This window comes from Gobius niger (assembly GCF_951799975.1).
Source record: "Gobius niger genome assembly, chromosome: 20".
In the NCBI taxonomy this organism is placed as follows: domain Eukaryota; kingdom Metazoa; phylum Chordata; class Actinopteri; order Gobiiformes; family Gobiidae; genus Gobius; species Gobius niger.
In genome coordinates this window covers 5,440,977-5,455,032 of record NC_136871.1, presented here as the reverse complement: position 1 = coordinate 5,455,032, position 14,056 = coordinate 5,440,977, and the positions used below count along the sequence as shown (strand labels likewise).

Here is a 14,056-nt window from a genome sequence, read left to right as displayed (position 1 = left end):
GTCTGAATGACCAAATTAGGAAACTTCCATTCATTCACTGTACTCACCGTCCTCCAGGTAGGCATAGCTGATATTTTCTTGCTTCACTGAGCTCCTCTCCGTCTCCTCCTGGTCGCCTCGTCCTGCGTTGATCTGTTTAAGCAGCTCACAGCTCGGATCTTGCCTACAAACCTGGGTGTATCTTGATGTCGGCGACCTCCCCAAAGGCAACAGTGTCTCAAATGAACTTTGATTTCTGGACTTTGTGAGAAAAAAGGACTCCAAAGAATCTCCATCCTGGTTCGCGTCGCACGGCACGGTCAGTTTCGTTTGGTGTGCCGCGGAAGACAGCAGAACGGGAGAGTTTTTGGACCGCTGGTTGTGGTAGAGCGCCGGACAAGACCTGTACTGGTAATAATGAGGGTCCATTGGGTCAGGGAGCAGCCCGTGAAATCGAGTGTCCACAGGGGAGAGATGGTTGTACATTGTAGGGGAGACGCCCAGGGCTTGGAGGCTGCTGTCCTGGTCCAAGTGGTGGTGGTAGAGGGACTTCATTGGGATGCCGGTGAGAGCAGGGTTCTCTGGGTAACCATAGTTCACCTGGTAATCATCCACTGGTTCTGCTTTGATGGCTGAACAGACGACAAATAATGTGAATTAATAATCAGTAACAGTAACAGTAACAACACTACAAAAAGTAAATATCAAGCATTGGCTTAAATGACTTGAACTTTTGAGGGGTTTTCCACTCATTTAGACCTTTTTCCTGATCTGAAAGGAAAAAGTGACAAGAAGTGACAAGAAGTGACAAAAATGTGACGAAAATGTGACAAAAAAGTGACGAAAAAGTGACAAAAAAGTGACAAAAATGTGACGGAAAAGTGACGAAAATGTGACAAAAAAGTGACAAAAAATGGATGAAAATGTGACAAAAAATGACAAAAATGACAAAAATGTGACAAAAAAGTGACAAAAAAGTGACAAAAATGTGACAAAAAAGTGACAAAAAATGGATGAAAATGTGACAAAAAATGACAAAAATGTGACGGAAAAGTGACGAAAATGTGACAAAAAAGTGACAAAAATGCGACAAAAAGTGACAAAAATGTGACGAAAAAGTGACGAAAATGTGACAAAAAAGTGACAAAAAAGTGACAAAAATGCGACAAAAATGCGACAAAAAAGTGACAAAAAAGTGACAAAATGCGACAAAAATGTGACGAAAAAGTGACGAAAATGTGACAAAAAAGTGACAAAAAGTGACAAAAATGTGACAAAAAAGTGACAAAAAAGTGACAAAAATGCGACAAAAAGTGACAAAAATGTGACGAAAAAGTGACGAAAATGTGACAAAAAAGTGACAAAAAAGTGACAAAAATGCGACAAAAAAGTGACAAAAAAGTGACAAAATGCGACAAAAATGTGACGAAAAAGTGACGAAAATGTGACAAAAAAGTGACAAAAAGTGACAAAAATGTGACAAAAAAGTGACAAAAAAGTGACAAAAATGCGACAAAAATGTGACGGAAAAGTGACAAAAATGTGACGGAAAAGTGACAAAAATGTGACGGAAAAGTGACAAAAATGTGACGGAAAAGTGACAAAAATTTGATGAAAATGAGATGAAAATGTGACGAAAATGTGACGAAAATGTGACGAAAATGTGACGAAAATGTGACGAAAATGTGACAAAAAAGTGACAAAAATGTGACGGAAAAGTGACAAAAATTTGATGAAAATGTGACGAAAATGTGACGAAAATGTGACAAAAAAGTGACAAAAAAGTGACGGAAAAGTGTCGAAAATGTGACGGAAAAGTGACAAAAATGTGACGGAAAAGTGACAAAAATGTGACAAAAAAGTGACAAAAAAGTGACAAAAATGTGACGGAAATGTGACAAAATGTGATGAAAATATGATGAAAAAGCATCAAAAGAGTAAAAAAAAAAAAAGCAATGAAAAGAAAAAAAGTGACTACACCGCGAGAAAGCTGAAAAGGAGAAAATGCACTCGGTTAAGGCCGGGGGTTTTCACTCATTTAGACCTTTTTCCTGATCTGACCAAGATTATTTTGCTTGTTTGATGACAGTTCAGACTGGTTCTATGGTAAATCTCGCTTGAAATAAGAAAGTGAAACTGCCAATGGGACAAGACCATTTTTCTTACCTCATTGGCAGAGAAACTTACTTGAAATAACGGGGAAATGTATTGAAACGAGTCAGAAACATCTCAGAGCAAGTGAAATAATCTAGGTCAAATGCCCAACTAAATTTGAACTAGTCAAAACAACTACAGTTTGGATTATTATGCTCAAATTGAGACATTTAAACTAATCTAGTAAATTAATTTTTGCAGTGAACTCTACGATTCGAATGCTTTTAAGATATTTAAGGGATATTTCAGGATATCCTTAAATGAAAGAGTCACTGTACCCGAATGCAGTTCCTCAAAGTGAGAATTCTAAAACACACGTACTCCGTTATGACCCAACACTGGCCTCATGTGATAGAAGCACATGTCCTAACAGTGTTTGAACTGTGTATTTCTTCTGATCGCAAGTAGACATATTAGCAACACTGGAGCGGGCCAGGTTGGTGACACCACCCAACAAAGAAATTATGGAAAAATTGGTTATTTATAAGCAAAGTGGACATAATGGGAAACATTACAGCCAAAATGTGTGTAAAAGTGACAGAAACTTTAAAGAGACTAGATGCAATTTGGTCATTTTATACTCACTACTGCCACCTCAGGTCTTACACGTAACGGCAGCTTCTATATTTAGCTCGTGCATGACGGCACTTCGGACCAAAGTAACAATTTTTTGAGTGACAGTGCAGGATTTTAGAGGCAGTTTCTGGGCTCATTTTATACATTAGGACATGGCTGGAACATGTAGGGGGAGGAAAATACTTAGTTTTAACGTGTTTAAACTCTGCATAGTCACAGGCGGCATCGCGTCATAGAGGGGGGCGTGGCCTTGAAATATTAACTTATTTATCACATATAAAAATAAAGTCAAGTGTAGATCGGGTCCATGTGGATGTTTATTCACAGCAGATTGTTCAGTAGAAGCGAAAAAACGGCAGTCGTAGCTAGCGTTAGCATTAGCACGATGCCTACATGTTAGCGTCCTCCGTTATTTATGTATTTATGGGCTGTTGAAACACTTTGCTCCTCTCCATGTCTTTGTATCTTTGTTTAGTAGAAAGCTATATTCATAATTGAGCATTTGTTAAAGTAGTTTTTGAATAATTAGAGAAAGTTTAAATTTTTCTTCAAATTGTTTTCCCCTTAACTTTTTTCAAACATGACCATATATGAGCGATTCCAGGGATGCCGTCTGCATCTATAGCCCCTTTAATGAAACTTTCAGATAACACTGCTGCTCAATGTGTTTTGGTCCATGTTTGCTTTATTATTGATGAACGTCTAGTGGGAAAGAAGCCGAGCAATGTCACTCTTTCCCCCCAAAAAGCTAGATTTAATGCCTTGGTTAGAATCAAATTTTATGCTTTTTAACTTGTTATATTGGCTAAGAGGCGGGGTCAGGGGTTAGGGTTATGATCAGGGTTAGACACGGCACATATTATTAGAAACTAGAAGGTCTTGGCTTTCAAATGAGGTATCACACTGGCATATAGGCTGTAAGCTCTTCTGTTAATACGCTTTGACATTTGGATATGCACCATTGAATAAAATCACTCTACCCTAAGATGGCAGATCACACATAAAGTGGTGTAGTGATGACTTGCGTGGGCCCACATTTCCTCTGAGTGCTCCGGTTTCTCCCTTCAACCAGGAAATTGAAATAATAAATTATACCGTCAACCTGACAGCGCCTCTGTAATCCCCCAAGTTCTCGCTTTTATTCTGAGGCTTTCGAATGCGAGAAGCTGATTTGAACCGAGCCTGTGGGTGGAGTAGATGAAATGACTGGTATCTTTAAGTGAAAGTGTTGTGGCTAAGGGTTTCTACAAAAGAACAAAACAACTAAATGTCGTAAGTAATTTGAAAAGTAGCAGGGGACGTCTTCAGGCTTTTCAGTGTTTTGGGGAAAGCGTGCAGATGTGCTCGTACCTATGAGAGGCGTGAAGGTGAAGTGCTGAAGCTGGCTCACGTTCTTCTTCCCATTGATCACGCAGAAGTTGACTTTGACCGGGCGACAAATCCTCCGGTCTCGATACCGAGGGACTTCAACAAACAGCATGTTCTGGACAGAGGGTTGAAATGTGATGATAATGTGACAAAATGTGATGAAAAAGTGACAAAAAAGTGACAAAAATGTGACAAAAAGTGACAAAAAAGTGACGAAAATGTGACAAAAAGTGACAAAAATGTGACGAAAATGTGACAAAAATGTGACGAAAATGTGACAAAAGAGTGACGAAAAAGTGACAAAAAGTGACAAAAAAGTGACAAAAATGTGACAAAAATGTGACAAAAAAGTGTTGAAAATGTGATGAAAATGTGACAAAATGTGATGAAAAAGTGACAAAAAAGTGACGAAAAAGTGACAAAATGGTGACAAGAAAAGTGGCAAAAATTTGTTGAAAATGTGACAAAAAGTGACAAAAAAGTGACAAGAAAAGTGTTGAAAATGTGACGAAAAAGTGACAAAAAAGTGACAAGAAAAGTGTTGAAAATGTGACAAAAAAGTGACGGAAAAGTGTTGAAAATGTGACAAAAAAGTGACAAAAAAGTGACAAGAAAAGTGACAAAAAATGTGACGAAAAAGTATTGAAAAAGTGACAAAAAGTGACAAAAAAGTGACAAAAATGTGACAAAAATGTGACAAAAAAGTGACGAAAATGTGACAAAAAGTGACAAAAAAGTGACAAGAAAAGTGACAAAAATGTGACAAAAATGTGACAAAAAAGTGACAAAAAGTGACAAAAAAGTGACAAAAATGTGACAAAAATGTGACAAAAAAGTGACGAAAATGTGACAAAAAGTGACAAAAAAGTGACAAGAAAAGTGTCAAAAATGTGACAAAAAAGTGTTGAAAATGTGATGAAAATGTGACAAAATGTGATGAAAAAGTGACAAAAAGTGACGCAAAAGTGACAAAATGGTGACAAGAAAAGTGACAAAAATGTGTTGAAAATGTGACAAAAAGTGACAAAAAAGTGACAAGAAAAGTGTCGAAAATGTAACGAAAAAGTGACAAAAAAGTGACAAGAAAAGTGACAAAAATGTGACGAAAAAGTAATGAAAAAGTAATGAAAAGTGACAAAAAAGTGACAAAAATGTGACAAAAATGTGACGGAAAAGTGTCAAAAATGTGACAAAAAAGTGACAAAAATGTGACAATAATGTGACAAAAAAGTGACGGAAAAGTGACAAAAATTTTATGAAAATGGGACAAAATGTGATGAAAATATGATGAAAAAGCATCAAAAGAGGAACAGAAAAAAGAAAAAGAAAAAAAAAGCAGTGAAAAGAAAAAAAGTGACAGGAGAAAATGCACTCGATTAAGGCCGGGGTTAAGAGGTTAAAGTGGTTGGTGACTCACGGACTGCGTCTTGTCTCTGTCAACTGTTGCCTCAGCCTCCCAGATCTGCTCTCCGTCTGAAAGTAGTGGTGGCAGTTTATTTTTTTTTACTCTTCGGTCATTCACAAGCACTCAAATAAATGACAATTAGGATTGGACTTGAGGTATTACTGTGTTGAGCATTGCAATAATGATAGTATTGCAATATTCCACACTGTGACTGGGTTTCTTCTTCACGCAGTTCTCATGTAGAGATCATTTCATCAATAATGTCATTTTTTCTATCACTGGATTCGTGTTTAGAATCTAAAATTTAAATATGTACTTTTCAGTTACTTTTGGCAAATTCTAAACTGAAAATAGTAATAATTCCACTGAGTAAAAGTGATGTCAATGATGTCCTTTTTCTTCGCTTTCCTTCATTCTCTCATGTTTTTTGTTGATGACATTAACAACACACAACTGCAGATGAATGTTCACATATTTTTAAGTGTGTGGGAACTTGAAGAGCGACGATGCTAAATTTGTGCAATGTTTGTGTATGGAGTGAACGATGGAGTGAACGAATAGTGCAATGTAAAGTGTCTTTGAGGGTCCAGAAAAGCGCTATATAAAACCAATGCATTATTATTATTAATTATATGGGGGTGGGTTTCGATATAAAGAGCAGGTGCTACGGGTGCTCGTCTATAAATAGAATATCATGAAAAAGTTCATTTATTTCTGTTATTCAACTTAAACGTGTGAAAGAAAAATATGATATAGACTCATGATCTGCAAAGTGACAAATGTCAAGCCTTTGTTTGTTTTAACTTTTGATGATTATGTCTTACAGTCCATTTTCAAAATAATAACATTTTCTGAGATTTTTAATTTGGGGTTTTTACAATCTGAGAGCCATAATAATCAAAATGAAAACGAATAAAGGCCACATATCTTTGCATGTAATGAGTCTATCACATACAGTGGGGGAAAAAAGTATTTGGTCAGTTGCCCATAGACTTTCTATTGGATTTTGGGCAAATACTTTTTTCCCCACTGTATTACTTTCACAGTTTAAGTTGAATAACTAATTATATATGACGAGCGCCTGCATGTTGTAAATTAATCAATAAGCAGTGTAGATACAAACGGCATCTCGTCATAGAAGGGGGCGTGGCCTCGCCGAGGGGGAAAACAGAATCTTTTGGGAAAAACAGTTTTTCACTCTTTTTACCCATTTTCCGTCAGTTATTATCACATACAAATGAAGTCAAGTCTAAATTGGGACCATATGATGTTTATTCACAGAAGATTGTTCAGTAGAAGCGAAAAAACGGCAGTTGTAGATAGCACTAGCTAGTGTTAGCACGATGCTACATGAAGCATCATGCTAGCATTGTCTGTTATTCATGTATTTATGGATTGTTGAAGCACTCTGCTCCTCTCCATGTCTTAGTATCTTTAACCTCTTAACTCCCACCTGAACATGTTTTCTCCTGTTCTCCAAATTCTCCAAATCTAAAAGCTTCTTCAAAACAGTGATGAAAAAGAAAAAAGGAAAATGAGGATCAACAAAAAGGTGACAAAAGGGCAGCAAAAAAAGGACAAAAATCCAGCAGAAAAAAGACAAAAATCCAGCAGAAAAAAGACAAAAATCCAGCAAAAAAAAAAGACAAAAATCCAGCAGAAAAAAAGACAAAAATCCAGCAGAAAAAATGACAAAAATCCAACAAAAAAGAGACAGAAGAGCAGCAAAAAGTAATAAAAAAGTGCCAAAAACACATAAGGGAAATAAAAAGTGACGACAACGGCATAGAGGAGAGAATGGATTTGGTTTTGGCGGGTGGTAAGAGGTTAATTAGTAGAAAACTATGTTCATAATTCAGCGTTTGTTACAGTAGTTTTTGAATAATTAGAGAAAGTTTAGATTTTTCTTCAAATTGTTTTCCCCTTAACTGTTTTCAAACATGATCATATATGGATGATTCAAGAGATGCCGTCTGTATAGATCTATAGCAGTTTGTAACACCGGTTTAGTCCTGAAGGTAAAATATTCATGAGGTGGTTCTTCGGTGATGGTTTAAGGGAAGTGAAAATATGACAGTTTTCTGCTCCGTCAGTGATGCATTTCATCAGTCAAAGTGAACGGGATTTCTCAAAACTGAATCAAATAAAATACTACTCCAGGTATGTTTATGAGAAGGGAAACATCTTATAACCTGGTTCTTGTGTGAATACCAGACTAGTAAATGAAAAACAATCTTCACAGTTTCATTACCATCTCACTTTTTAACATAATGCTTCAACCCACTGTTCACAAGTACAAACTCCAACAGCGAATCTTTATCTGTTTGTCAAACCACATCCTGTAGCGTCAGACCTCAGGGCAGGCAAAAGGCACACACATGACTGCATCCTACTTTCACGACATGTGGCCCAGCAGCGATCTGTCAGCACTTTGTGAGTAAAACAAAAGTAATTATCTATCGCATCCCATCTAACGTGCGTCATTGAAAGTCAGTGCAACGGCTGCTATGCAAATAACCTGACAATACCAGTAGTGTGTGAGGGGGAGGATGCGTTTTAGTTTGGGGTTTGGATAAACAACTGACTATTACGTGGGTAAGACTCCAGAGGGCTCATTAAAGATATAATGGCCAGATAATCAGAAGCTCCAGTTTAAAGTGATAGTCTGCAAGTCTTAAAGGGATATTTCAGGATTTTTGACATAGGGCCTCATTTCCTAGTTGTCCAGAGTGTTGCTGATTCCTGGAGATATTTTTTTTGTAATTCATGCAGTTCTTATATTTGAAGAGTTTCGTGGCGCTAGGCTAGTGCAAGGCTAGTGCATTTCTACGGTATCAGCTAGCCTGCATTGAAAACAACTTGACCCGCTCCACAGAGCACCTGAGGCAAATCACTTATAACGCCAGACTAACCATGTAAATGTTTGTGTCGATAGAGTAATGTTTGGAATATAACTGACCTTGCATCACATGAATGATCGCATTTTGAGGGACTATTTTCTAGCAGATCACTCCGCCGCTGCGTAGCTTATACAACCACGAAGCTGATGCTGCTCAAATATAAGGTATTTTAAATGCAAAATTGTTAAAATTATTCTCTCGACACTAGGGCTGAAACAACTAATCGATTAATCGACAACTAATCGATTATTGAAATAGTTGTCGATTAATCGTTTTCTAGTAAACACAGACTTAAAAAGAGGAAAAATTACATGAACATTTTTTATTTTTGATGGAAACCTACTTTGTTTTTCAAGTTAGGGTTTGTAGAGTTTTGTACATTGAAAATTTCATAGATATCTGTCTGTGTCTCATCCAATTAATAAAGCAGAACTGGCACTACAAAAACACTTTACAACACAGTTTAAGTTTACTCCATCAACATGTCCTCAAGAGACTTTAGCTTTATGTGATTAAAAATAAATGAAAAAATACCATTTTCATACACCATTCACAGCCAAGCGATTAATCGATTAATCGTAAAAAATAATAGGTAGATTAATCGATTGCCAAAATAATCGTTAGTTGCAGCCCTACTCGACACAGACATTTATATTGTTAGTCTGATTTGCCTCAGGTGCTCTATGGAATGCGTCAGACTGTTTTTAATGCAGGCTAGCAGGTCCAATCAGGGGGGGAGGGGGAGGAGCTTGATCGTTTACTTTTGAAAATTCTGTTCCTGCTCACCTCATTTTGCAAACTAAGAAGGGCTTTCTGGTTAAAGAGGGGACTAATTTGATTGTTTACTTTCATATTTCACTTTTCTCTCCTCACTTTGCAAACTCGCTTTAACCTCTTAACCCCCACCTGAACCGAGCACACTTCCTCCAACATGGCTTTATCCAAATCTAAAAGCGTCTGGAAAAAAATGTCAAAATAGCGACAAAAAATGAGACAAAAACAAGGACGAAAGTGCAACAAATGTGACGAAAAAGCGGTGAAAACGTGACAAAAATGTGTGATGAAAACACAACAAAACAGCCAAAAAAGAGCGACAGTAAAATGACCAAAAAACTGATGAGAATTGACAAAAAAAAGCCACAGAAGAGCAATAGAAAAGTGACACAGACATGACAAAAAGAGCAATGAAAAAGTGGCAAAAATGTGTGATGAATATGCAACGTAAAGTCCCAAAGAAAAACTTAAGTGAATGAAAAAAGTGAAGACAGCAAGAAAAAAGCTCCATTTAGATGAATTTTGTAGGTCTTAGCTTTCAAATGAGGTGTTACACTGGCCCGTTAGCTGTGATCTGGGTCCGGGTTTGGGTAAAGCTGAACTGGAATGCACTCGGTTAAGGCGGAGCTAAAACAAACTACCAATACATACTTTATTCTTAATTTGGGTAAAAAAAAAAAAAGTACTACATCAGGAAAATGGAGAAAATGCAAATAAATGAAGAGACGATACTAATTTGTCATATTTTTTGTGCTTTTTTTGTTGCTTTTTCATAACCTATTTTGCGGCATTTTTGAAACAGTTTTTTGTCACTTTTCTGTAATTGTTTTTGTCACCTATTTGCTGTGTTTTTGTTCCTCTTTTAAAACCATTTGGTTGAGCTTTTGTCGTTGTTTTAATGCTTTTTTTTCATTCTCATTCATGTCTCGTTTTTGTTGATATTTTTAGCTTTTAGAAGTCAAACTGGAGAAAATGTGCTCTGTTAAGGGGGGGGTTAAGAGGTTGATTAAAATGCATGAGCAAAGCATAAGTGCAAGAGTAAAACTGATTTATATAATAGTATTCAACCATTTTAAACTATCTATAAACACACAATACTGATTTTGTTTAATTTCATGAATGCTACTGGCCCCCAAAAAGAGAAAATGTGTGGTCTTCAGGCAAATGTATTAATATATAGATAATACATTCAATAACATTTAATTACTGCTTGACTTTTTTCTCCAGACACTTGGACACATTTCTTCTATTTCTTCTGATTATATTGTTTTTGCTCACCTTGATCTCTCTCGGTGAAGATGACCCTCGAGTCGATCGTGAAGTTGAGCCCAGTCAGAACCATCTGTTGTCCTCCAAGAACAGAACATCTGTCCAAGTCTTGCCGCTCCACCGTGGGCATCTCCTGAGCTCGCTGGGCTGAAGACACACAGACATACAAAGTGCTAAAAGGGATAATGACTTCTGCTGAAGAGGACAAACCGTAAATTCTCTAATACTGGCCTGTATTCCATTAGCGGCCGGGTCTCTAACAGAGGCCGGGTTCGCGGCTGGTGGAGGCAAATTAAAGCCGGTCTCTAAAACAGGCCGGGGCTTTTATTAGAAACTATAGCGGTAGAAATATTCCCCATGTTAGGAATTTGTCTCATACTCGTGTAAAAGAAAACTCACATGCAGGAAGTAAACAAACGGGAACCCGGGCCGATGGGGGGACGCTGCGGAGGAGCTGATCCGAGCGTAACTTTGACACAGATTTAGCCACTTTTCAAACCTCCAGTGACTATTTGTGGAAACAGGGCAACAAATGTTGTGTGACCCTCCAGGGTTTCAAATAAAGTCACCATCGCGTCTTCAAAGCACGTCCAGCTGCTCCGTGTGCAGGTCAGTCCCACGCCTCAAAATAACTTCTCCCATCAGCGCGAGCGTCTCGTCATCTCTCGGGTCAGTCTCATGATCGATCACAAACACAAACGCTCCGTCTAAACTCAACTTTTACACAAGATAACAACAAATAATCCGGTCCGTGGTAAAAACGAAACAGAAACCTGCAGTGACATTGATGTCAATGCTCTGCTAACAGCAACAAAACACTTCCCTCCTTCCTTCCGCATAGTAAAGTGAAGATTACTGCGCGGATTTCGAACTACTCCTGGTATTTTTACGCCTTACAATATAGTCCCCCCTTTTATCCGCTTAGAATATCCACAGTTTAATTTTGTGTAATTATACTTTGTAGTGGAACACTCCACGTAACCATATTTAAATAGGGAAAACGTGGAAGAGCTTGGTAGCTTCTATCTTGACCTGTTTTGGAGCTATAGAGGAGAGAGGGAGAGGCTAAATGCTAACGCCGTCTGCGCTGTGTTTACGTGACTGAAGGCACGGGGGAAGATCAGACAGGTCCTAAAGAACTCGTCAAAGCTAAGATAAGAACATATCTCAGTATGAAAAAACGGTGGCCTATTCCTTTAAGTCTCTTTTTTGGCTCCATATGCATGACATGTCCACTTTAAGACTGCTTAACTAATGCTATAACTACAGCTCCTCAGAAGTGGGTAGAGTTATAATAATTTCTCCACTCAATGAAAAAATAGGTAAAAGAAATAGTTCTAAAGACAAGATACAAGAAACATAAACTTCACTTTATCTAGCAACATGAGGCTTTTCTCACTCACAGATTTACTCATAGTGGGACGAGTAACCTTTTCTTTTTCAAGCATCAACACTTACAGCACTCTATAGGCTGGGAGCAGACTTGCAGTGACACCAGTTGTCCACCAGGTTCAGGGATGTGCACTCGGAACACCAGGCGGACACGAGTGTTTTTGCGGCCGATGTCCGTCTCTCCGTTTCGCAGTTCTATATCCGCGTTTCGAAGCTTGAGGATCCCCACGCAGTCAATCCTAAGACATGTGCACAAGACAGACTGTGTTTATACAATTGAACGCCAAGTCTTTTTTTATGTACACATTGGTTTTGGTCCTTATATCTAACCACATTGCATCAGTCAGACATTTTTAAAACAATGAGTGTGTTGATATAAATAGATTTTTCCAATGAGGGAGCATCCGTGGATTGTAGAAACACAATGAAGCGCATGCAGCTGTCAGTCGCTCACGTAACAAATTTCTACTCACATCACTCTCATGTTATTCTTTGGCTCCAGGAGGATCTCCAGTACTTTGGTGCCGCTGATGATCCGCTCCATGCTGGGAGTGGTCACTGTCTTCCCTGTGACTCTGTGCACCTGGTAGAAGGAGTGTGGCTTCAGCAGCCTCTCGTCTGCAGTGCCGATGAACACCTGCAGGCTCAGGGCCGAGGACCCGTGGTACCCCAGGAGCTGGACGAGGAGAGAAGAGCGAGAGACGCTGATAAACCGACTGTGACGTGAAAGGAATAGTGACAGACGTTTCTAAGAGGGTAGTCGGCTGGACTTTATGAAGTTATTCTGTTACAGGAATAGGCCACCGTTTTTACATACTGAGATATGTTCTTACCTTAGCTTTGACGAGTTCTTTAGGACCTGTCTGATCTTCACCCGTGCCTTCAATCACGTAAACACAGCGCAGACGGCGTTAGCATCTAGCCTCTCCCCCTCTCCTCTATAGCTCCAAAACAGGTCTGCGAACTAGCTTTTAGCTAAACGGCCTATGAACATGGCATCGGTTATTGTAACAATGCTTCTTGTTCTGTCCCTTTCAAATAAACATATACTACATATACTACTAGATAGAAGCTACAAAGCTCTTCCACGTTTTCCCTATTTAAATATGGTTACGTGAAGTGTTACACTACAAAGTATAGTTACACAAAATTAAACAATGTGGATTTTCTAAGCGGATAAAAGGGGGAACTATATTGTAAGGCGTAATAATACCAGGAGTAGTTCGAAATCCGCGCAGTAATCTTTACTGTGTGGAGCTACAGTGGGGAAAAAAAGTATTTGTTTCTTTGCTATTGTTCCTTGTTGTTGTTTTGTTTACACTGATTATACTATGAGAAATGAAAAGTTCATCATTTTGAGTTGGGGGTAGGCGCTCATAAGCTTTTGCTTCAGCCTACTCCTTTTGAGCAAAATGTATGCTCAAATAAATAAATAAAAAAAAAATATATATATACTTTTTTTCCCCACTGTATAGAGGAGAGAGGGAGAGGCTAGATGCTAACGCCGTCTGCGCTGTGTTTACTTGACTGAAGGCACGGGGGAAGACCAGACAGGTCCTAAAGAACTCGTCAAAGCTAAGGTAAGAACATATCTCAGTATGTAAAAACGGTGGCCTATTCCTTTAAAACTCTCCACTGGAGGAGCTGTTCCATCAGCAGCTTCCCCTCGTGTCCCTCACCTGCACTTCGGGATGTCCTCCGCTGGACGTCTTCACGGCTCCCCTGCTGCCCTCGGTCTCGTAGTGCGCACGGTGGTAGGATTTGGGATGCTGCTGGATGTGAAGCTTGTACTGGCCCATCTCAGGGGGGAGCTGCCACTCCAGAGAGGGCAGGGGGGTCATGGACATACTGGACGACACAAGTGAGGAGGGAAAAATATATACAAAAAGACAAAGTTCATAAGATTCAAAATATAAAACAAAAGAGGGTGTGCATTTTCATGTCATGTGCATACCCTGTGATGGAAAGTGGGCTTACCTAAAAGCACCATGATGAGTGGGATGAGGAGGCCACACGGTTGGCACCATGTAGAAGGCTTCAGGCTTTACCTACGGAGCATCCGACTTATTACCAACCTTTCACAATAGTTAGATTATCATAATGTCATTGGTTAAATATTTACCACCTCGATAACAACACAACTGATTAAACTGAATACTATTGACTGTGACCTTTTGCCAAGTCGTTTTCAAATGTGTCCAGAAATGTTTTAGTGCTTGAAAGGAAAAGATGCCAATGC

General features: G+C 38.6%; 1 protein-coding gene across 1 annotated transcript in view; it reads right to left on the bottom strand.

Annotated features, from left to right (window-relative positions):
• Nucleotides 1-14,056, bottom strand: part of LOC306980035 (nuclear factor of activated T-cells, cytoplasmic 2-like) — a 30,894-nt gene that overhangs the window by 8,243 nt on the left and 8,595 nt on the right. Inside the window, exons 4-11 of the mRNA XM_079579249.1 lie at nt 13,795-13,865; nt 13,497-13,665; nt 12,291-12,493; nt 11,884-12,056; nt 10,435-10,572; nt 5,495-5,550; nt 4,060-4,192; nt 48-611 (exon numbers count right to left, since the gene is read on the bottom strand). Coding sequence (XP_079435375.1) covers nt 48-611; nt 4,060-4,192; nt 5,495-5,550; nt 10,435-10,572; nt 11,884-12,056; nt 12,291-12,493; nt 13,497-13,665; nt 13,795-13,865 — 1,507 coding nt within the window. The remainder of the gene's footprint in view (nt 1-47; nt 612-4,059; nt 4,193-5,494; nt 5,551-10,434; nt 10,573-11,883; nt 12,057-12,290; nt 12,494-13,496; nt 13,666-13,794; nt 13,866-14,056) is intronic.